Genomic DNA, 24,763 nt, shown 5'->3' on the forward strand with positions numbered 1-24,763 from the left:
ATAAGGTTGCAGGTTATCAGTAATTCTTTCTTTTTTAGCAAAAAATAACCCACAATGTATTATAGACAAAGAATGAGCAGAGAATGCTTAGAATGTCTGTGAGATAAAGATGTTTCATCTGGTTAAAAATGAAAGGGAGAATGAAATCAGAGAGGGAAAAGGTAAGGAGAATCTAGGAGGATTTACACTTCATACAAACTTTTAACAAAAATAAACTGCACCCATGAAGAAATAGATGCAAATAGTTCTGATACCTTTTTATCAGCTTGATGGATTTGAAGGCCTCATCCATGTCTCCAGCAGTGAGATAGTAGCTGAAGTTCAGCATGGCATCCTGGGTGGTCTTATCACAGTCTCCCAATCCAGTGAAATCTCTCATGGGTCTTCTTGCAGCCATCTGAGAGACTGTTCCTGAGCCAGACTCTGATGCTCCCTTCTCAGCTTCTCCCATCTAAAAGGAGAAGGTTGTCACATACGTATCAAGCACGTTGAAACTTACTCCTTTGTACATGGAATTAATTGCATTATTCCCACTGCAGTCTAAGTTTTTTATATCTGCAGGACCATAATCAATAGCATCAATAGTTGGGAAGTTTCAGAGCTTTCTAGAAAATGCCACAAAATATGGAATATCATAGAAGAGATTAGCATATTGCAGGGAACAATCACAGCATGTTAGTGATCACTGGAGACTGGTAAAATACCACAGAAAGGTAACCTCCTTTCATTACATTCATTATTATTTTTATATATAGAAACATGTATATTAATATTACTACTATTATAATAGCTACTGTTAAGTTCCCAAATTTCTGAAGATTTCAGATAAGCATCTCTCTCCAAGTTTAGTCTCTTCTCAAATATTAGTCTGCTGTTCTGAAAGTTAACTATACAGACCAAATTCTTTTATCCTTGCCCTCATGTAAATCTTATGAATACTGAACTTTAGGTTCAAACCCTTCCCCTTACAATTGGCAGTTCTAAAGCTTCAGGGGTACTTTCCCCACCCACTGAAAGGCAACTCAAAGCAATTCAATCATTATGCAGAAAACCAATAAAGTCTCAATCCTCAATGTCAAATGATCTGTCTAGAGTGTAACAAGGAAACTTTCCCAAGCCAGGCACAGAGGAAGATCATCTGAGTCATGAAGGACGCCAAAGTCCATGTACACTCTACCCTAATCGGATAGTTACATAAGATAACAAAATTTTAAGGTATACAGAAGCTAATAAAAGTTGTATCATATTATAATACAATGGAAGTGCTGGGTAAAGTAAAAGACAGAAATCAAAAGCACAAATCTGTTTGACTAGAACTTGAGGAATTTCTGGAACCAGGACAGTAAAGACATTATGGTGAACAAGGAGAAACCCTGGAATGAAACCTGGTCAACAAGGCTTGTTGTATCAACTTGATTTACTGTATTTACAGCAGACTCTGCTCTTTTACTAAATTAGGTTTCCCAAATGAATACAAGTGATGTAAAAAGTGACATCATCAGAAAGAGACAACCACCTACCAAGAAAATGGAAGCAAGAGAGGAGCAGAGGATGAAGGAAGAGCACCAAAGCAATGCAGATACTTACAGGTTTATAGATACATCCCCTTCGAAAACACAACTAATGGCAGCAACAATCCATACAAAGTCAAAAAAAAAAGAAACAATATCAAAGTAAAATAGCATGAGACATGATGGAGAAATGTTAAAAAGAAAGATTGGAAAATGCAGCATACCACATTTGATCCTTCAATTTAAAGGAAAAAGGAAAGTAAAACACAGTATAACACTAAAAGCTCAGTCTGCACAGGAAGATTGACAACAGACAGTGCTTTGAAGAAAATCAATTGCAAAGTGCTGTTCTGAATCTGAACATTGTAAGTAGATACATTCTCCCTGTCTAACAGTGCTCCCAAACTACACAAGTAGAGATTAGAAAATCTCCTTAATATTAATTTCCCATAGATTTTACAAAACTAAATACATTAGTATAGTAAATGGGCTCTGTTGGACTCCCCCTACAAGACAGGAACAGAGCAAATCCTCATCCTAAGAAGCACCAGGAAACTCAGGTCAGAACTTCACCAGAAACCAATTTGTAGGTGAAAGGCTGCAGCTCGCCTAGTATGCATGGAATTATGTAGGGTATTATTTACCTGAGATGCAAACAATTTTGGATTGAAATCAAGTTTTAGAATTGAGCCTGCATTCTTGGCATTTGCAGCACACAGGCACTTGTTGATGGTGCAAGATGACTATTCTTACTCTCTTAGGTATTCCTGCAAGGAAGTAGGATGCTTCTGCCAAAGCCAGTATGATATGTCCTGTCATATGGCCTAAATAAATCTCACACACACACCCCTCTTGTACTTGCAATAAAAACAGTGACTAGATAAAGCAGAGTTTTTTCCACATCCCTTTTTCAATTGCATTACCTGGTAATTCCTGTTTCTTGTACACTTGTACATCACATTCAGTTTACAATACCCATAAAAAACCATCTCACTACAAATTCCACAATTCTGTTAAGTTCATCTGCATCAGAATTATCTTTATGCCATTTCTACATGCGATGCATCCCCTGCCATTGGAATAGCTCTACCTACCCCAGACTCAATTTGGTTAAGTTTGATACAGTGGAAAGTCTGAATTTTTGGGAAGGGAAAGAATTCTTAGAGATTACCTCACCTTTTTTGCAAAGTAATAATGTGGCACCTCTATGCCGAGAAGAAGCTGGTAGGATGAAGGCAATGGAAAGCTGTCCTGCAGCAAAAGGCCATGCTCTTCAGTGCTGAAGAATGATATAATCCAAACATCCATCTGGAAAGGGAAGTGAAGCACTATTTTATTTTTATGCTGCAATATCCTTCTTTTTGTTTTTATTTTCCATATTCACTTGGCAGAAGCTTCTCTTGAGAATAGTATGACCTCTACATTCAGACACACAGCTGCTGGTAGGGCAGATCCACACTCTTCCTCCCTGCAGCAAGCAGCCAGCACCTCGCTCTGCATTCCAGACTGCTCCTCCTGCACAGGGACCTCCACCTCTGCCTCTGCAACCAGCTTCACCCACCAGAAAGAGAAATGCCCCTGGCACAGATGGCTGCTTCAGGCATCTCTCTTAGAGATCTGGCTCAGGGCAAAGAAACAGAATCACAGAATAAGAGAATCACAGAATGGTTGGGGTTGGAAGGGGCCTTAAAAACTTTTTTTTTTTTTTTAAACATTATATTATTCCCATTGTAAGTTTATCAGCTCACTGACTGCTTTGAGTTCCCAGGAAATATATCATCCATGCAAAAATAGTTCCTCTAACAGTTTAAGTATTGACCTGAGTCAAGTTAAAATAACATTTATTTCCAGCAGAAGTTAATCAGACTTGTCATTTACTAAGGCATAAGCAGACAGTAAAATGTTTTGTTGAATAAGGGGCAAGAAGTTGCATTCCTTTTATATCTTTTTTTCAACTTTACTTAGAAGCCAAGCATTTTTAAGTTTTTTACTTGAGTAATATTAGGTTCAATTGTTCTTCTCTTTGCTAGAAGACCCTAGCCAGGCCTTTTGAGACATCCCTATCCCTATCCCATTTCTCCTTTTTACTTTGATCTTTTCATGATTCTTCTAGGGTCATTTTAACCAACAAAAGACAAAAAGAGCTTTCTATACCTAATTTTATAAGATTAGTTAAAATAAGGCACAATTAAAAAACTTGAGATTAAAATGGATGTGTCAAACCAATGCAATGTTTATGCAGGACAGGCAGTTCTGTACAAAGTGGTAAGGAGCACTACAAGTAGAATAGCAGGGGAAGAAAGGAAGAATTGTTTGTATGATGAAAGAAATCTTTGATTAGATAATTGTTGATGAATAAAAATGAAATTTTTTTCTAATGTAAAAAAGAACATAACAGATAATTTGGGAAGTCCATAAAAATTCACAATATCTCTCCAGAAAAGCAGAAGATGGGAGGGACTGGGTAGAAGAGCGTATTTCTCTGTTCACCTCAACAGTAGTGTCCCTGTTAATCTATCAAGTTAATTCTTGCTGCTAAAAGTGTACTCAAGATAAAAAAATCAGCAATTTTTTAAATTACAAACTTCTAGATTATCCATCCACCCAATAATGTCACCTGAAAAACTGCAGTCCAGATAGAAGCTTGCATTATGGTCATTCCCAAAATTCTATCACAGCTAAAGAAATCCCCTTTTTTCTTCTTCACTGTATGCAAGCTTGGCCCAAGCCAGAGAGCTGCCATAGAGGGACTGCCCCAAGCACAGACAGCAAACACAGGGGTCACTGCTCATTTTTGCATGTAGTAATATGTACTACCCATTCCTACATCTTTAATGAAGCACAAAGGATTTACTACTTGGACAGGGAGAACTCCATGTAAAAAAAGATAAAACAAATAAAAAAGACCATACTGTGCCCTCAGCCTGGATTTTCTTTTGGTCTGGAGATTGGAGGCCTTTTTCAGGAATTGCTTCACATACAAAAAGTCTTGGTTCACTCTGGTCCCAGAAATGGCAAGCAGGGATGTGACTGTGCAACTCTGGATACTCCACTACAAACCTACCAAGAGAGAAGAAAAAATGTAGAAAGGGAGACAAAGTAATTCCAGCCCATTCATTGCATGAGTGTAAATAAAGCCAAGGGATCATTCTCAGTTATTTACACTCTGTATTAGAACATTAACCAGATACATTTTCCTGACTCCTAACATTTTACACATGGCAACGACACTTCTAGTTTGGTCTGTTACACTGAGAGTGGTGACAGGACATAAAGCATTTCTGTAGAAAAACAAGTTGGTACCACCTATAAAAATAGGTACTCAAAATCTGCCTGCCCTGCGATTGCAGGTCCTACAGAAACCCTTGAGCATCTACCTCAGTGCCTGCTGCTGTAACACAGGGGTTACCTCAGCTCTGTCTTCAAACCATGGACTCATTAAGATTGGAAGAGTCCTCTAAAATCACCAAGTCCAACCATGCACCCAGCACCATCACCACATTCACCACTAAACCATGTCCCAGAGTGCCACATTCGTACATTTTTTGAACACTTCCCAGGAAGGAAGTGTTCCCACCATTGCCATGGCCACCGTGTTCCAATGCCTGACAATTCCACCTGAAGAAATTTTTCCTAATACCCAATCTAAATCTTTACTGGCACGACTTGAGGCCATTTCCTCTCATCCTATTGAATGTTACCTGGGAGAAGAGATCAACCACCACCTGACTACTGCATGTCAAGAATTCTAAGGCACTGTGGAACAGCACAAGGACTTCCCCTGCAGCCTTGGTGTCCTGGGTTGATATATGATGCTTTTATCCCCAATAGTCTTGTTCTGTTTATGCTGCATAATAAGTTTTGCACCTTTAAGACTTGTTGCAGAGAGTGAAGGGGGGAGAGAAGAAGCAGCAGTTTGTTTTCAGACACTGCACTCACTCCTCCACATTCCTGCTCCTGGACTGTGTTGTCTGTGGATGAACAGACAGTGGGACAGAGCTCTCCTTTGCTTTTAGTTAGTTTAGCTAGCTGAGGCAAAGAAGTTCCCTGGACCGTGGTTTTTTTTTCTTTTTTCCCTTTTCTTTGGCCTTGTTTAAACCTGCTCTGGACTGAACACCCAGAAGAGCACCGGCAGCTGCACCTGTGGCCCACCAGGCCGGGCCTGGCCCGCGACATTTCCAGCACCAGAGGGACTGATAAGAGCCTGTGTGAGCTGAACTGCAACCCAGGGAGGGGACTTTCTCAGTTTGTCATCTCTTTTGGAGCAACAAGGGGTTTTATTGTTCAATATTGTTTAGGTTTTATTGTTCAATAAACAGTTTTTTCCACTTTTCTCCAAGGAGGTATTTTCTCCCAAAACAGTGGGGAAGAAGGGCCAATTGAATCTGCTTTTCTAGAGGAACCCCTCTGCTCCCAAATTTGCCAAATTTGCCCTGAACCAGAACACTTGGGAAAGCCAGTCTCTGTCAGTAGTTAAAATAATAGCATCTTACTGCCTCCTTTGGGCATTTCAATACTACTTCAGTGTGTCAAGACTCCAGACATACAGAATCACACTATTTTAGCAATGGCTTAGTATTCATTCTTCTGAAAAAATGTCAAATTATTTAAAAGAAAAACCAAAGACGCCATTTAAGTATTTCCTCACTTGCTGTCACCACTGAAAGGTGGAAGTTGTGGGGAGGACTGGAGTAGGGCTAGAGGGCAAATTGAAAGAGACATTCAAAGAGGTGCAGAAATGGCCTAAGTCCTCTCCCTGCCATGGAATTCAAAATCAGTAAATTGCAAATCAAAAAAAGAATTTGTGTAAAAAAACCTGGGAGTGTTTAGATTTTGCCTCAGGAGGCAGGAAGAGAAGCAGAAGAGGTGTAGATTATTATCACTTTCTGCTGAGTTGACTCACTCTAATTTGAAGATGCTTCAAAAGGATGCACAGATAAATGGATTATTCATACAGACAGTATTTAACACTCAAACAGTACAACAGCATTCCTGGCTTGGGTTGGCTTCTGTTGGGCTACACAAGATACTGCACGTGGAAACAACTTCCTCACTTAACTCTTGACAACACTACTCCATAACTAACCAGGACATAAGGCCCCAGATTTGCATTGGCCTTAGTTTTTGATGAGCTGGGTAGTTTCTTCTGACTTTCAGTGGTAAGGAGGGTAATTCCTTTTCTTTGCTTGTAATACCCATAGCAGATAGTAGCTAAAAAAGCAATCCACCTGTTCCAATGCTGGTTTTTCTCAAGAAAAATACAGTCAGAAAAATTATTGTAAAATCAAATGGGAATTTTTACTCTAATATTACACCATACTTTCACAAGCATTCCCACTTCACTGCATTGTGCTGCTAGGATTTCTAATGCACTTCCTACAGCACAGTTTGCATGGACAGAAAGGCATCAGCTTTAAATAGAGAAGTCAAGAGTGTTTACCCACACAAACTCAATTTTTATTATATTTTAAAAATACCTTTATTCCTAAAAGGACCTTCAAAATGTCCTCTTCTCAGTTCCCTATTATGTAAAGTCTTCAAGGAAGGGTAGCTTTCCAAGATTTTTTTTTAAATTTAAAGATCTGGATCCTGATTCTAATCATGTAATACCTCTGTATAAAACTCCCAACACCAAATCATCCTCTCCTCAGAGATCTCTAGCTTGATATAGCTTCCAAAGTGCTAGCAGCTCTCCCTGAATTTCTCTTCTATGAATTTGTCCAGTATCTCCATAAGCACTTCCTTCATCTTCTTTACTGACTTTGCAAGGAATTCCTTGGTTCAGCTGCATGTTGGCTGAAGAACTACCTACTGTTTATTTTGAGCTTGCTTTCAGGGTGTGCTGATTTGGCATAGCTTGGTGATTGGCTGCAAGGGAGGGCATGCACCTCAGGGGTAGCTTCTGTGAGAAGCTGCTAGAAGCTTCCACCATATCTGACAGAGCCAATCTCTGATGGCTCTGAAGATGGACATGCTGCTGGCCCAATTAGAGAGGTTGGTAATGCCTCTGTGATAACATGTTTAAGAATAGAATCAGAACAGAGAACATGCAGATTTCCCCCTGGAGTGGGGAGGTGCCAGGGTCGCCACCATGCTGGCACAGCCCAAGGCAAGCCTTGCCTGCCTGGCCACCCCGGCCAGCCGCACCACAGGCAGAAAGGCAGGGGCAGCTTCCCCCTCCCAGTGCCCTACATGAAGAGAGGTGTTCAATAGCACCAGCACCATGGCAGCCACCACTGCCCCTGCAAGGGTGGCAGGCCTGCCCGGCTGGCAGTGAAAGCATGGTGAGCAATTCCCTGACACGCAACCTAGACAGGATCAACTTCTCAGCATTGCAGGATCCTGCAAGAATCTTTGAATTAGTGGAACTTGTTGACAATGGTAACTACAAGCAGCAGTTTTTTTCAAGTCAAAGAAGAGGAGGAAGTGAAGACACGTGAGGGAGAACAAGATGGTGACACCAAGGTCAGTGGAAAAAGAGAGGGAGGAGGTGCTCCAAGCATCAGTGCTCAGATTCCTCTGCAAGCCATGGTGAGGACCATGCTGAAACAAACTGTCACCTGGTAATGCATGAAGTCCACGGGGGACGCAGAAATCCACTCACAGCCCATAAGAAAAGTGCTCCTGCTGGAGCAGGTGGATGCTAGAGAAAGCTGTGGTCTAGTAGAAGACCTGGAGAGAGAGAGAGAGAGAGCGAGAGAGAGAGAGAGAGCCCTTGCTTCCAAACTAGAGCAGCCTATCCTTCAAGGACTGCACCCCATGGACGAGTGAGCCATGTCACAACAGTTTTGGGAAGACTGTTTGCCTGTGGGAGGGACCCCATGGCATAGCAGAGGAAAGACTCCTCTCCCCGAGTGAACAGAAGAAGATCTTGAGTGACAAACTGACCAAAACTCCCATGTCCTATCTCCCTGCAGGATGGGAAGGAGGGAAGGGCTAGCAGGAAAAGAGCTGTTTTAAGGGCTTATTTAACTTCTCATGATCCTCCTCTGACTCTGTTAATAATAAATATACTTTATACCTTTAAATTTAAACCCATCTTGCCCTTAGAGTGTTTTTCTCCCAGTCCTTATCTCAACTCATGAACCCTCTGTTAATTCCTTTTTTTTTCCTTCCCTCCTCTCTGCCCAACTTTAAAGACAAGGGTAAGCGAATAACTCTTGCGGGCGCCTAGCGTTTGGCCAACGTCAAACCACAACACTCCCTAGCTCGGATTATTGGAATAGATAGGGATGCAGCTTGATGGACATACAATTCAGTGTTAATTCGTTTTTTAGAAATAAAGAATTAAATTCATACAAACTCCTTCCCAAGATGGAGGAATGTCAGAATCAGGATGTGCTTGTCTCCACAGGGCAGATTTCCGTCTTAAATCCACCATTAATGCTTCTTGAAGCAAAAGCTCCTTACTTGCCAATGCTTTGTCCAGCAGAAAGGTTCTCTCTACCATCTCCCTGTTCAGCCTTGAAATCAAAGAGCGTAACTTGGTCCATTTCAACATCATAGAAACAGATCTTGGAATCAATGTTCCCATCCACCTACAAGAAAGGAAAACAAAGGGTGCTGGAGCATGCAGTCAAAAAGAAGAATTAGGTAAGTTTATCCCATATGCTTCATGCCCTCAGCTTTCTTTCTTAGTAATCACATGAGGTCATTCTTACTAAGAAATATCAGAAAATTTCTGGTTTTCTATTCCAACAAGCGAGCCTTAGATTTCTTTGAAATGCTACAAAGCAGCTTTTGTAACTAAAATATTCCTTTTCTGAATTCCAACACAGAACAAAGCCTTAAGAGACCTTAAATAATGCTGGGACACGACACTTCATTATATGACTCAATACACTGCCTGGACCAGGTAGGTTTATTTCTGAGAAGTGATTCTTGCGTCCTCAGTAATCTTGACCCACACCAGCCTATGAACCAATAGAAAAGTCCCAGACAGTGAGTGAAGAGCTGTGCCTCACCCTGCTGACAAGGATGCTGACTTTGCTGCCATTAGCATTGCACTTCACAGACAAAATGTCTCCATGGCCAGGAAGCAGCTTGGATAAACTCTTGCTGTTGCAGTGCACTTTTGCCTCTCTGTGGGAAGGAATAAACTTCAATTATATGGTGGCAAGCAACTGGCAATTTAGCAAATTATGGGTAAGACTTTTAAGCATATTTCAAAGGCATATTTTGACTATATGACACAACTGCCCCATTTGTGTCCCACTTCCTCTCCAGAGGATTGCTGCCACTGCTTTTCTTTCAGGACTAAGTTAACAGACACTCTTTCCTCAATGAATCAGCAAGAATAAATGTCAGTGTTTCTACAGGATTCCCAAAACATGGCTATACAGCAAGAACATCTGAACATAATTCTCAATTCAGAGGCCTACTTTTCCTACAGAAATAAGCTGAACAGTACCATGAATTTGGAATAGAGTCCATTCACATATAAGTTCTGTGTACGGGAAGCACACAGAGCAGCAGAACTAAAGAAATGTGATTAGCAGGGCACATTTATATATTTTATTATCTCAAAAGGATTTTATTGCTGTTATAGATACAAACCCAGAAATCAGTCAGCAACAAAGAGGACAAATCTCATGAAACGAAAGAATGCAGCAAAAAGTGACAGTAATTTGAAGTGACAGCAATTTAGAGCTATAATACAATCTCGTGAAAAAAACATGTTTGATTCTATAAAAATAACATTTGTTCTCAGCCAATTACAGTCCCCTGAAATTAAAGTGTCATAATTTGAGAAAGGGTATTTTCAGTACCAAATGCAAAAATTTATCATAGCATACATGAGTAAATCTATTTTTTCTCACTATCAAACATATTTATGCTAGTTACAACCTGCTCGAATCTAATAACCTTCAAACTGTCCCAGGGGGAATGTGTGTGATCTCAACCCAAGTAGTTTCCAGATGGCAACTAACTAGATTTTAGCATTCCTCTGGTGACAGCATGCAAAGAAGAACAGAATCTGTTTCACTCTTCAGGTTTTTAAGCTTTTCAAAATTCTGTTTGTCATCAGCAGCTACATTTTCAAAATGAACGTCATGTCAGTATCTTTTTCACGCTCATCAGTATGAGAGTACAGCAACCTTTGAACAAAGTCAGGTAAACTCCTTAACCTAAACAGGAGAAAGAACAAAGTCTCCACAGTTCTAGGTTCACTTTCTCCATAGATTCATTGCAACAAGTTTCCTGATTTATGAAGAAATACAAGACCTGGCTTTATTTCAGCTCTTTTGAGATTCAAGTCTTGTTCAAGATACTAAAAGAAATGGGACATCCTTAGCTTGATCATCCATAAATTCTCCACACACTTTAAAATGCACTCAAATATCCCTCATGGTATCCTCTTTTTAAAATAATAATCATCATCCTCATCAATCCATGACTTGCCTAATAATTCCATGGTTTCTCCCTTGCTTTGGAAATATGCCATCAGTTCACATAGCTGCATGTATTGTCTCAAGATTCAAAGGCACTGTTGCTTTTCATCAAATCAAAAACAGCTGAAGATTCCCCACAAAATACACACTTAACTATAAACTGATTATTTTTAAAGCCTCATTAATACCTGCGTGAGAGATCAAAGATTTTCAAGTGAGCCAGATCAGTTCCCACAGCCAGGAAATTCCCACAGACATCCAGGAGGCATGGATTCCCCTCTGCTTCAGAGAACACGAGCAGCTGTTTAACTGTGCCCTGGGAAGAAATGTGTAACACCAGGTTTGTGTGGCCACAGCCTCACTAGAAGGGACTTATTTTGTCACCAAGTTGAGTCACAAATTGCTGAACTTCTCTGTTAGATGAATCACTCCAAGCAAATACGAGAAACATACACACACAAATTCAATCTGGGTTTCAGGTATGTACATAACCTCAAAACAGTGTAAATTTAAAGGCATCCTTCTGCAATAATTTCCTCTTTAGTAACACAACCTTTACCAAGTGAAAGACATACAGAAATATCAAGTCCCTGAAGGTCCTTAAATATATAGCTGTAAAAACAAATACATTATATTTATGTGATGAATCACACCCATTCTAAAATATAATATTTGCTTCCTAAATAAAATTATGCATCACAGAACTCTGATAATTAGATTGCTCTTTTTGGTTCTCATAGACTAGCAGAGGCTGCAAAGGTTCACACAAAATGTGCAAGTGATATTTTTCATTATCTTGTAAGAATATTCAGTATGATCATCTTCCTGAAAGTAGTATATGTATCTCAACCTGCATGCAATTTAGATTGTCTTAAAGTCTATAAATACTTATTAGTTACACTGCAGTAGTGTTCAGAGTGGCAGACTTTTTAAAGAACACAAAATGTCAAAGACCTTTCTGCTGAAATACTCAAAATATATTTTGAGTATTGCATTATGACAAGGAAGAGTTAATAGATTTAGGAAGATCATGCACATTACTTCTAAGCTCTAACACCAATCTTTGAAAACAACAAGGTCTTTTTATCCCTTCATGGTTTTCTCAGTCCTTACCTGCCAGGTGCGGACCTGGATCCGATACGGCTCCACTGTGTACAGATTTTCTCCATGAACAGACAGAACTGGAGAGTCACAAAGGAAAGAGCCTGGAACAATCACAACAAAGCCATCATTACAATAAATACATTCTGTAAAAAATAAAAAAAAAAAAGTAACTTATAGCACACAATTTCCACTATCTTGCACCAAATCTCTTTTTCAATCTGTCAGTCACTATTCAATCCCAGCTTCTTGGTGTTTTAGCCTTCTTCCATACTGCCACTACATTTTAAAGCTGGGATTCCCATTATAAACAGGTGTTGGTACACTCTGTCCATGGAAACAAGTGAGAAAGGAAGGGCAAAGAGAGTTGATACAGGGAGGGAAAGAAAGAAAAAAAAAAGTGCAGTATGAGGTTCTGGTAAGAGAATTCACTTTTCCCTTCAGTGAACTGCTATTGAAGGGGGACAACAGAATCTCTGTCAGAACAGTGGCTCTGCAATAACTTCAGAAGTGGTGTAGACTGTTAGGACCTTGGTGGTAATAAAGCAATGATTCAGCATGGAAAAGTTATAAAATATATCAGTAAATATAGACAAGCAGAAAACACTTAATGATTCTTAAAAGACAAATCCCAAGATTTAGGATGGAATTGATGGAATTCTACACCACTTATTTCTCGAGGCAGAAATATTTAGGGGAGAATTAATAATTTAAAAACATAATTTACTCTACTTGGCACTGTACAGAGCAATTTACAGGATAACTTCTCTTGAGAGCTGGGACAAAAAGCCCCTTTCCCAGACCCTTTGATTACACTTTCTCTCAAGCAAAGTGGAAAAGCGTTCAATAGTCATTGCCATGTCTTATCTGTAAAAGCAACAGGAGCGACAGCTACAAAAGCAGGAAAAAATTGGTCTTCTTGATCAAATCAATGGTGTACTTAAAAAATATAAAAAGAAGTAGTTCTAGCCTCACATGGTGTTTTGTGCAAGGCCCTCTATAATGTAATTTAACTACATCATATAAAAGCTTTCTCTAGCCCTGAGGGTTTTTCCAGTCTAGAAGAAGGTGTCCCGGCCCATGACAGGGGGGTTGGAACAAGATGTGCTTTAAAGTCCCTTCCAACCCAAACCGTTCTTTGATTCTATGCTTACAGTGCATCAGCTACCATGAATGAACGTATAACATTGGAAGAAAAGAAGCATTCAGACGCTGACCAATGTTTTAAGTCCTACCTGCACTTCTGAAGGTATCTCCTGAGCACTCAAAGACAGCCACTTGCTTCCCATTCCAGAATACTACAGCATCCTAAAACAAACAAACAAAACACCAAATAAATATATACTTTTAGTTCCTTTTGGAAGCATGCAGGAATTCATGCAGTAACATGGCAAGAATTCCCCTACAATAGCCACCAGTTACTAGTTCCTCTGGACATTGGGTTGGAAGGCTTTTAGCAGCCCAGAGGTTCTCTGGGTTCTAGTGAGCACCCTAGAGCATTTCCCTGTGAGTCCCTGTTCTATCTTAGAAAAAACCAGCTCCACTGCAGCACCATTGCTACTGTTATAACAATACCTTCATAACACACTACGTTGAATATTAAAAAAAAAAGACTTTTCTTAAAGACTTAGGAAGTTCGGTCTTGATAAACCTAACTAGGCAACTGATTAGGCAAATAAATAACAACAACAAAAAAAAAACCCAAACCGATTAACCTGAGTAGCAAAGACTCCACTAGCATTCATGTCAACACGAAGGCTGTGAGTGGTTCCTGTGCTGAAGATCGTCACATTGAAGAGGTTGGGAGACACCTGTATCACGGCCACCTGCTGATGAAAATGGGCCAACATGGCCTGCTCACTGAGGATCACCACAGAGCTGATGTTGTTCACTGCCAGCAGGTTTTTTCGGGACCCCCACTGTACATAATGGGAAGAGAAAAACCACACAATTTCATCTCTAGTCTTGAATTGTCACAGCAGTGTTGCAAGAGAAGTAACATGGGAAAAGACAGAATAAATATTTTCATACATATGCAAAGTCCTACTATCTAAATACAAACTACAGGGAATGACTGGGAAATGTGACAGATTCAAACTATTATGCTTGTTATCCAGTGTACTGGTTTAAAAGACATTTGTCTGCCATGGAAGGCAGGAACCTTCCTGGAATGGAAAGCTGGCCCCCTCCCTCCAAATTATTATAACTTCACAAATACAGGGCTTCCAGGAAAAAATATGGAAAAAGGAATAACAGTTCTTTACTAGAAAATATATATCTATAAAACAGAACAAACAAAAAACAACAAAATAAAAAATCGTAAGTTTTCCCACCAGTCAAGCAATTTCCCCTTGGTTGCAGATATGACCACAACCAGCGGGGGGCGCCATTGGGCGAGGCAGAGGGTGTACAGTGGCTCCCTCATGGCTCCAGGGGATGCTCCGATGTGAGCCCTGAGCCTCGCCAGGGTTAACGGTGGCCTCAGGAAGACAACAAATGGGAAGCAATTCCTTTGAGAAAACCTAACCCCCAACATTATCCACCCCAATTTTTTTTCCCATACAAACATGTTACATTGAACTTACACTTTTTAACTATAGACATTCATGCTTTATCCTAATTATATACATATATACATGCAGATATGGATACAGGTACAACGTCAGACAGTTCACCCCAAAACAAGGTCCCATTGAGGTATATGTTATGTTCCTGCACCACCTACTAAGTGCAACCATGTCCCTGAGCAAAGACAACCTGACAAACGTCTTTGTCTTTGCTTGAGGCAGAATTCATCCAAATAAGTCTTTCCTAACATACCTCTCATATGTGCCACTAGAATCTTATCGCCATCTGCGGTACACAGGGGTTCAGATTGGGCAGGGCCACCTTGCTTAGTGGAACATTAGTGTTAACTAACCCTGTAGCCTTTGCTCAGTGCAGATCCCACTGCTTGAAGGTCCTACTTCCTGTTGTCTTCAATGTTGTTTTTAGTAGTCCATTGCACTGCTCAATTTCCCCAGCAGCTGGTGCATAGTAAGGAATGTGGTATGCTCACTAAATACCATGTTCTCTAGCCCAGGTGTTTAATAAAATGTTCTTGAAATGAGTCCCATTGTCTGACTCTATCCTCTCAGGGGTACCATGCTCCAAAGGACCTGCTTTTCAAGGCCCAGGATGGTGTTCCAGGCAGTAGTGTGAGGCATAGCGTAGGTTTCCAGCCATCCAGTGGTGGCTTCTACCATTGTGAGCATATAGCTCTTGCCCTGGCAGGTTTGAGGCAGTGTGATGTAATCGTTCTGCCCCCCCCCCATACTTATATCAGACGACCACCTACCATACCATAGGGGCTTCACCTGCTTGGCCTCTTTGATGGCAGTGCACATTTCACTACCATGGATTACCTGGGAGATGCTGTCCACAGTTAGATCCACCTCTCAGTCTCATGCCCCCTTATAGGTAGCACCTCTGCCCTGACAGCCTGAGGCATCGTGGTCCCATCGAGCTAGGAACAGCTCTCCCTTGTGTTGCGAGTCCAAATCTATCTGTGACACCTCAATTTTTGCAGCCTGATCCACCTGTTCATTTTCCACCTCCTCATTAGCCTGACATTTGGGGACATGGGCATCCACATGACACACTTTGACAGGTGGCTTCTCCATTCAAATGGCAATGTCTTGCCATTCTTCAGCAAGTCCTGACTGGTTTTCCTCTACACTGTCAGTTGGTCTTTTTCCATCTGTCCACTCATCCCCCTGGAGCATATGTCAATCCCCAAAAGTCAGTATAAAAGTAATTCTTTGGCTACTTCTCTCATTCAGCAATGTCCAAGGCCAACTGGACACCTTTGAGTTGCACAAACTGGCTTGACCTACCTTCTCCTTTGGTACCTTCTGTAACTTGTCACATGGGGCTCCATTTTCAGTTCATTCCTACAATGTGACAGGAATCATTACTGAAAAGAGTGTAGCATGTTTCTTAGTCGGCAGTTGATTGTATGGTGGAGTTTCCTCAGCTTACATCACCTGTTCCTGCTCTTCATCTGTCAGAACAAAATCCTCACCTTGAGGCCAATTCATAATTACTTCCAAGATCCCAGGGTGATCTGGGTTTCCAATACAGGCGCGCTGTGTAATCAAGGCAATCCACTTCACGTAGCATCAGTGGCATGACAGGTAGAGGGAACCTTTCATTTTAACATCTACCAGTCAGCGCTGGCAGTCAGGGTACCAGAAGTTGTGCCTCTGTCCCAGTCATCTCTGAGGCAGTCTGAACTCCTTCACAGGCTAACAGGATCTCCTCTCTTGGAGTGTAGTTGGCTTTGGACCCCTTGTAACTTTGGCTTCAGAATCCCAGTGGCTGGCCCAGAGTCTCCCCAGGCACCTTCTGCCAAAGGCTCCAGGACAAGCCATAGCTCCTGACTGCAGAGTAGAGCACATTCTTCACCTCTGGTCCCGTCCTGACTGGGCCAAGGGCAACTGCATGAGCAATTTCCTGCTTGATCTGGGCAAAGGCTTGCTGCTGTTCAGGGCCCCAGTGGAAATTGTTCTGCTTGCAGGTTACCGGGTAAAGAGGGCTCACTAACTGACTGTACCCCAGGATGTGAACTCTGCAGAAACTTATGCCACCTAGGAAAGCTTGTGTTTCCTTCTTGCTGGTCAGCGGAGACATTGCTGTGATCTTGTTGATGACCTCGGTGGGTATCACGCTGTCCGTCTTGTTACTTCATCCCTAGGAACTGGATCTCTCAAGCAGGTCCTTTGACCTTAGTCTTTTGGATGACAAAATCAGCTTTCAGGAGAATCTGGATGATCTTTTCTCCTTTCTCAAAGAATTCTGCTGCCTTGCTCCCACACGTGATGATGTCATCAATGTATTGCAGATGTTCAGGAGTCTCATCCTTCTCCAGTGCAGCCTGGATCAGTCCACGGCAGATGATGGGGATGTGTTTCCACCTCTGGGGCAGTCAGTTCCAGGTGTACTGCACACCCCTCCAGGTGAAGACAAACTGAGGCCTGCCCTCTGCTGCCAGAGAAATGAAGAAAAATGCTTTAGCAATGTCAATAGTGGCATACCACTTTGCTGCCTTGGACTCCAGCTCATACTGGAGCTCCAGCATGACCAGCACAGCAACACTCAGTGATGGTGTAACTTCATTCATGCCATGATAGTCCACTGTCAATCTCCATTCTCCATCAGACTTCCACACAGGCCCAATGAAGCCAAAGCACAAGTGGGCCTTGCTGAACACTCCTTGGCTCTCCAGCTCATGGATCATCTTGTGAATGGGGATCATGGCATCTTGATTTTTTGATACTGCTGGTGATGCACTGTTGAGGTGGCAATCGGTACTTGCTTTTCTTCTACCTTCAAAAGTCCTAACCACAGAAGAATTTTCTGAGTCCAGGCAAGGTGTTTAGCCACTTAGTTCTTTCTGTCTCCACAGCAGCAATTCCAAAAGCCCATCAATGTCCTCTTGGGTCTTTAAAGTATCTGTTCTTAATGTAGTCAATGCCCAAAATACGTGGGGTATCTGGGTCAGTTACAGTGGGGTGCTTCAGTCAGTCCTTCCCAGTCAAGCTCACTTCAGCTTCCAACAACCTCAGCTCTTGAGAACCCCCTGTAACATCAGAAATGGAGACTGTTTCTGACCCCACACATCCTGGTGGCATTAACATACATTGAGCACCAGCGAGCACCAGTGAGCACCAGTGTCAACTAAAGCCTTGTACTCTTGTGGGTTTCACGTGCCAGGCCATCATATCCACACAGTCCAGTAGACATGGTGGTCCCCTGGTGCCCCTACCTGGCTAGAGGCAGGACCCCTCTAATACTAGTTCTTGTGAATACATATGGGAGGTACCTTCCAGCGGGTCAGATACTTGCCCATGGGAAATTGGCACTGCACTCACTCTCACTGACTTCCCTTTTCTTTTCTCCTTCAGTTCTTGTATTCAGGGTGCTAGGACACAGGTAGGTTTCCTGTGGCCACCATCTCATGTCTTCTTCATGGTTGAGTAGGAAATATCTTAAGTCAGTTTGTGAGGCATACCCGCTCTCTCTGTCTGGAGGGCGCCTGACTATGACTTCAAGGACTCTGATTTGCACTGGTGCTACAGGTAAACATCTCTCCCTGAGTTTTTTATTATCATCCTTGAGACTCTCAACCAATGTCTCTACAGCAGAGATGTGGGTCTGCATCAGGCCTTGGACCCTACTCTCGTAATTCCTAAATTTGCTTGCTACAGAGCCCATTGTCTCTTGGTTGCCCCTGAGATGCATGTTTGGCATTAAACTGGAGTATTCAGATGGCCCCTGATGTGCCAGACTCCACCACATTTGCACTGTGCACCTGACCTCGTTAGGGTCATTATCCTGTTGTCCAGGCATTGGATCCTTCCTCCATGGTCTTGCATGGCTTTTTATGATGGTGCTCCTGCAGTCTGTCCCTGTGAACAAACCTCTCTTACATTTGCTAGAAGCCACTCCCAGAAAGAAAGGGGTCCTGACTCCCTCACGAACGCCTGCTCAATGGCCACACCCTGGGCCAAGGGTCCCAAAAGTCTTGCTTTGGTACCATCAAGTTGCATGCCTGTACGTGTAAAGTCCCAAACTTGAATCAACCAAGCCAAAAAAGCCTCGCCCCCTAATCACGTAATGTCTTTTCACAGACTGCAGAGACTGTCAAGCAACAGGGACTCAGTGACGATCTCAGGCTCCTCTGCTGGCTTTGAGGGCCCTGGTTCTGCATCATCATGAGCTGGGCACACCAATTGGCTTATCCTTCCTCATTGCAAAGGGCCGACTGCTGCTGCTGGCTGTGGCTGCCCCTGTGGTTTAGCTAGAACCTGGACATTTGTAACATCGGTTTGTTTCACTACTGTACTATCCACCTTTCTCTCTGACTGCAGTGGTTTTGCTGGGCAGTGTCCCCGACCTCTGTGGCAGGTTTTGAGGCAGCTACACAAGGTAACCTCACTCTGTCTCTGAATGGTGAATGGACCTCACTGAATAAAAACATTAAAAAAAAATCTTTAACTTCTAAGGGAAATTTAACTCTTCAGAAGCTGTTGTTGTAGGCCCAAAGAAGTGGGTGAAGGGTTGGGAGAAAACTCCCTCCTGTGCTGCTTCCTCTCAATAGGTAGCATTATTAAGGAAACCCCAATGATACAGACTTCATATGTGATAGTTATATAGCCTTGTGCCCACATTTCAGAAGAAGTTTACGAGCACTGAATTCCTCACCTTATTGAACCATTCTACAAACAGGGTAACAGCTACAATGGTCTTAGTTATAGGACCCATGTTTGAATAAATGACCTGCAAACAGGAAAAACATAGCCATGATCATATGCCTACTAAACCAGGGTAGGCTAGACCACACGGTGCTGCCCAACAAGGTTTCTACATCCAGTCCACAAATGGGTTACTCAAGAATTAGTATTCTCTTTTCACCCTTTCCTCTCAATGCCCTTGAGCCCCACATTGGTCACCAATTAATGTCCTGGTTTAAAAGATATGTGTTTGCCAAGGAAGGCAGGAACCTTCCTGGAATGGAAAGCTGGCCCCCTCCCTCCAAATTATTATAACTTCAAAAATACAGAGCTTCCAAGAAAAAATATAGGAAAAGGAATAACAGTTCTTTACTGGGAAAAAAACCCCAAAAAACCAGAACAAACAAAAAACAATAAAAAAGCCCAATGACCAATTTCCCCTTCGGTGTAGTTACAGGGGCTGCAGGGGATGTGCTATTTTTGGACAGTGCTCCATATCCTGTTACCTGGAAAAGGCTTGAATGGGAAAGCTGACACAATCACCTGTATCTATTAGGAGATGTATGAGATACTTACGACACACTTTATTTCCTATATCCTGGATATTTTGTTACTGAAGCTTGTTAATAAAACACTTGGATTCTCCATTTTCACAGCACTTCTGTTTTAACTTTGTAAGTAGGATGGTGTTACAGACCCTCACTCTTACACCAACACAGAGCAAGCAATTACCATTGCTTTTAAAATACTTTCCACTCTTATGAGAAAACAGAATAATAGCAAATATAAAATTACTTTCTCTTGAAAGTCACCAGATATATTTGATTTTCTTTCCTTATAAAAATAATGGGGATTGTTCTCACATATGAAGCACAGCAACAGATTGATGTAAAGTATAACAGAAACACTCAAATATTGAAAAAACCTAATAATATGGTATAAAACCCAAAAACCAAAGATGTTGGAGAACCTAAAGCACATGCTTTGCCTTTTTAGCAGAATGCTAAAAAAGCTGTTCATTAATATAAAGCTTTTTAAATTTAAATTTATGATTGTTACACTCAGCATTTCTCTTCTGTGCATATCAAAATGCTATTAGGCATAGAATGACAATGTTTAACCTCATTGTGACAAAATATTCCAAATAAATAAAAATGCTGCATCCCGACATTTAAACAGACAAGATGTTAAAATATATAGCATTCCTTTCTAGATAGCACATCTCACCAAAGAATATTTGGTTGTAAATATATATTTTTATTTTTACAACTACCAGTGAGATGAAACTTTACACTGAGAAAGAGACAAATAGAAAAAAAAAATATTAACTAATAAAATCATTCATTTAGTTAGATTTTTTTGCCTTTTTAATAAATTAAAGTAAAATTGACATTCCTGATAATCCTTTTTTTCCCAGAAAATAATTTCAGGGAGCTGAATCCAAAGGTTTTGCTAGCGAGCCATATGATGGAGAGACTAGCTACAAACAGGGAGTATTTCTGCCCATCCAATTTTAAAAGTTACTTGATTCTCAGGGGTTTTCCTCCTACTTCTGAAGGAGGACCAGCCTCTGCTGGAACACATACCCATATGATAGAGATCACGTTCACTAGTTTCACAAAGATGGTCTTTTCATCTAAGGTTTGTGATGTCCACTAACATTCAAGGAGGCTCTTTCCTTTTTTACCTTTATCTGAGTGACATTTCCTTCAAGTTCTGTAGACGCCTGGAACTTCCACTTCTCCTTGCCCTCCGAAGCCCATATGCTCTGATGAGATCCTGCTGCTTTCTTCCACATTGCTACTCTCCCCTTGCTAGTTCCAGCTGCCAAGATACCTGCCATTCACAAACATTTCAGGCATTTCATCTTGGGCTTCAGAAAAACAAATCCACATTACACAATGTAACAGGCAGCAAGCTCTGGTTCTTGGGTACTGAGAAGCCACTTTCTAGCAACAGCATTTGTCTCCTCACTGCAAATCAACATCCTAGTCCTGTACTGGAGAACTTTTCTGAAGAACCAATGGGAGAAGTTCCACATGGTAAGGTGCATCTTCTAAGCTACCAGATGAAGTGATTTTTTAAATGCATCAGAAATTACTTCATTTTAACCTTTTCTTAGAATATAGAACTATTGAATATCCTGAGCTGGAAGAATCCCCAAGGGTCATCCAATCTAGCTCCTGGCCCTGCACAGGACAGTCCCAGCAATCCCAATATGTGCCTGAGAGTGTTGTCCAAACACTTCTTTACCTCTGGCAGCCTTGGGGTTGTCCCCACTTCCTGCTCAGTGCCTGACCACCCTCTGGGGGGAGAAACTTTTGATATGCAGTCTAACCCTCCCCTGGCTGGACACAGCTACAGCTGCTCCCTTGGGTCCTGTCACTGCTCACAAAAACCAGAGGTCAGATCCGCCCCTCATGAGGAAGCTGCTCCATACATGCATCCCCCAGTCTCAGCAATTCCTCCAATGGCTTGTGTTTATTTTTAAATAGCTAGTTTTGTAGTCATTTTGGGCAACCAACCACTGAAAACCACTGCAGCAGATATCAGCTGTGCCTACACTAGCCAACGAGGTAGTGCCCAGGAGCAGGTCTGTAGAAAGGATCTGTTGTGAGGACCAGGCATATACACAATACATGTCACTAAGCTCTATTTTGCATTAGCTGTAGTGCAGGCTTGTAGACTGAATGCCCAAAACATGTTGGAGTTCATTAGGTGCACTCCAGGGGTACTCGTGTCAAAGGGAATCCAGCTCATATGCCACAAGACAGCTCCACAGTGAGTCCAAGTGTAGTTGAGTATGGAATTATTTCCCTGCACCTTTCAAGGCATATTTCCAATCCAAACTAAAATCTTCAGCATCACATACTACCACTGAGATCCTCAGTCACAAGACAAACATACTGAAATTATTACAGGGCATGGAAGGCTGAGCTTTGACAAGGTTTGGCACCAGAGATCACAGCTGCCACGTTATTTCTCACCTTTAGCACTGCAGTAAGAGACACAGTTAATACATTCTCCCCCCTCAAAGCCAAATTGCATATCTAGGGAGAGCACATAGTTCTCATCTTGATCCAAATCCCAGAACCTAAGGCACACAAAACAAGAGTGTTAAAAATGCTTTTCATTCCAAGTGTCTTGCCAAACCCAGTCAATAGGATGCTGTACACAGCATTAACTTACTATTTCCACAATACTTAGATCATTTAATTTTTAAAATTAAATTGTCAGAAGCTGCCTGGGGAGTGTGAATTTCTTAACAATCTCCTCCTTTTCCTTTGAGTTTTTAATCTGCAGCATGTTTTGGGATATTCTCCTATGAAGAAAGAAGTCAGAAGCAAGTGCAGCTTTAAAAAAAATGAAAGAAGTGAGGGCCAGTTGCAATTTTCTTCCTCCCTAATTATGCTTGTCCTCTATTTTAAGAATATTCCTGGGTTAGTCAGTAGTCCTTTGGATTCCAGATTGATTTTCTACAAGTAAATACTGCCATGAAGCTATTCCTTCTTGATACTTGGTCTTTATTGCATTCTCACAAAATGAACAAATGATTCTGTCTGATAGTAGCAGACAGAGGCTCAACAAAGGGAAATACTGATATTAATGGAACACTCCCACCCTCCCAAAGGTTAGAAGAACAGGTGGAGCAGGTCATAGTAAAGACAAGGTAGAAAAGATTGCAAAAAAGGTAAAACTACAGAACACAGTGCAGTGACATAACAGTATGGCAAAGCAACATACTTTGAAGGATTAGGGAAATAAGTAATTGAAATACTTGTCTTATATCACAGTAAAATAAATGTCCTGAAAAGTAAGCAATTTCTTTCTGGTTGCTGATGCCATGAGTATCCTAAGGATCAGAAAGTAACATAGGGAAGAATGGCAAAGGGGCTGCATTTTCATGCAAAACCCCCAACTGGATTTATTTTCAGAATAAACCAGTAACAGCACTCAAGGAAGGAACAGAATAGGTAGGACTGCCTGACAAAATAAAATACCTAGAGAGAAAGCAAGCCATACCAAATTAGTTTCTGTCCTTGAGAAAAACAAAATTCATTTAATTTCTCTACTTATTTTTACAAACAAAATAGGGGATTTTTTCATTATTGGTAAAAAAAACCCAACCAACATTTCAGCAAAATACTCAGTTCATTGCAGACTGTACCTTTCAGCTGGCCCTTCTCAGGGGTAGCCAGAACAACTTTCATTCTTACCTGATGACTGTCTCACCTAGTGCTGTAACAACCAGGCTATGGTCTACTAGAATCATGTCTGCAGAATGACCAGTCTTCCCACTCAACTTCACCTGTTAACCATTAGCAAATAAATACATTTACAGAAGGTCAGAGGAGCACACTGAAGGACACTGAGCATCTGAACTGCACAGTTGGGCTAAACAGTAAAAATATGAAAATAACTAGACCTATCTGTCAATTCAGACATATTCAGACAGTGAATTCAGATGATTCTGACAATGATCACCATAAAACGCATCAAGACTGCAATGTATAAATTTAATAAAAGAAACCTCGGAATGGGTTAATTAAGTAGATAAGGAGCAGTATTTTACTCTTGCACTAGAACTTCTCTTAGAATTTAATAAAGATTCCTTTGAAATGTGAAATTCCAGATCTTACTTCTAGTCAAATGTAAGTAATAATCAATAAGAAGTGGACACTGCTGTAATACACATCTGTCCAGTGTTTTTCTGTCTTGGATAAAAAGAAAAAAAACATCTTAGAAAAGTGAAGGTTTGGGGTCTACCTACAAGCAGCATTTTGTAATAGCACAGGGCAGGGTGTGAGACATTTTCTCTTTAATTTCCTCTTTTAATTTCTGGAGATACACAGATACACAGATACACAGAAATTCTAGGTTGGAAGAGACCTTTAAGATCATCGAGTCCAACCCATGTTCTAATACCTCAACTAGATCATGGCACCAAGTGCCACATCCAGTCTTTTTTTAAACACATCGAGGGATGGTGACTCCACGACCTCCCTGGGTAGATGATTCCAGTATTTGACTACTCTTTCTGTAAAATACTTCCTCCTTATTTCTAGCTTGCATCTCCCTTGGCGCAGCTTGAGACTGTGTCCTCTTGTTCTGTCGGTTGTTGCCCGGAGAAAGAGACCGACCCCCAGCTCACCACAGCTACCCTTCAGGAAGTTGAAGAGGGTGATAAGGTCACCCCTGAGTCTCCTTTTCTCCAGGCTGAACAACCCCAGCTCCCTCAGTCGCTCTTCATATGGCTTGTGTTCCAAGCCCCTCACCAGCCTCGTTGCTCTCCTTTGGACACGCTCAAGCATCTCAACGTCCCTCCTAAAGAGATCCTCTGTCAGTCTTTCCACTGAGGAGACATGGGCCCATAATGGGGTGGAGATAGTTTCTTCATATATCTGAGGTTTCGTAACCAAATAGTCCACATTTTGTTCTCCTTCTTTCCATGACATCACTCCCAATGAGTTGGCATATCACATCA

The 24,763-nt window shown here is 41.5% G+C and overlaps 1 protein-coding gene across 2 annotated transcripts in view; it reads right to left on the reverse strand.

Annotated features, from left to right (window-relative positions):
* IFT140 (intraflagellar transport 140) overlaps positions 1-24,763 on the reverse strand; it is an 85,402-nt gene that overhangs the window by 43,795 nt on the left and 16,844 nt on the right. Inside the window, exons 7-19 of one of the 2 annotated variants that reach the window (XM_036392729.1) lie at positions 23,496-23,587; positions 22,266-22,372; positions 20,966-21,114; positions 19,250-19,324; positions 13,720-13,923; positions 13,240-13,312; positions 12,017-12,108; positions 11,092-11,219; positions 9,476-9,593; positions 8,922-9,049; positions 4,424-4,571; positions 2,688-2,819; positions 255-451 (exon numbers count right to left, since the gene is read on the reverse strand). In XM_036392729.1, the coding sequence (XP_036248622.1) occupies positions 255-451; positions 2,688-2,819; positions 4,424-4,571; positions 8,922-9,049; positions 9,476-9,593; positions 11,092-11,219; positions 12,017-12,108; positions 13,240-13,312; positions 13,720-13,923; positions 19,250-19,324; positions 20,966-21,114; positions 22,266-22,372; positions 23,496-23,587 (1,643 nt within the window). The remainder of the gene's footprint in view (positions 1-254; positions 452-2,687; positions 2,820-4,423; positions 4,572-8,921; positions 9,050-9,475; positions 9,594-11,091; positions 11,220-12,016; positions 12,109-13,239; positions 13,313-13,719; positions 13,924-19,249; positions 19,325-20,965; positions 21,115-22,265; positions 22,373-23,495; positions 23,588-24,763) is intronic. The other variant, XM_036392728.1, reaches the window with a different exon arrangement.

The sequence above is a fragment of the Molothrus ater genome, chromosome 16 (genome assembly GCF_012460135.2).
Source record: "Molothrus ater isolate BHLD 08-10-18 breed brown headed cowbird chromosome 16, BPBGC_Mater_1.1, whole genome shotgun sequence".
Classification (NCBI taxonomy): Eukaryota; Metazoa; Chordata; class Aves; order Passeriformes; family Icteridae; genus Molothrus; species Molothrus ater.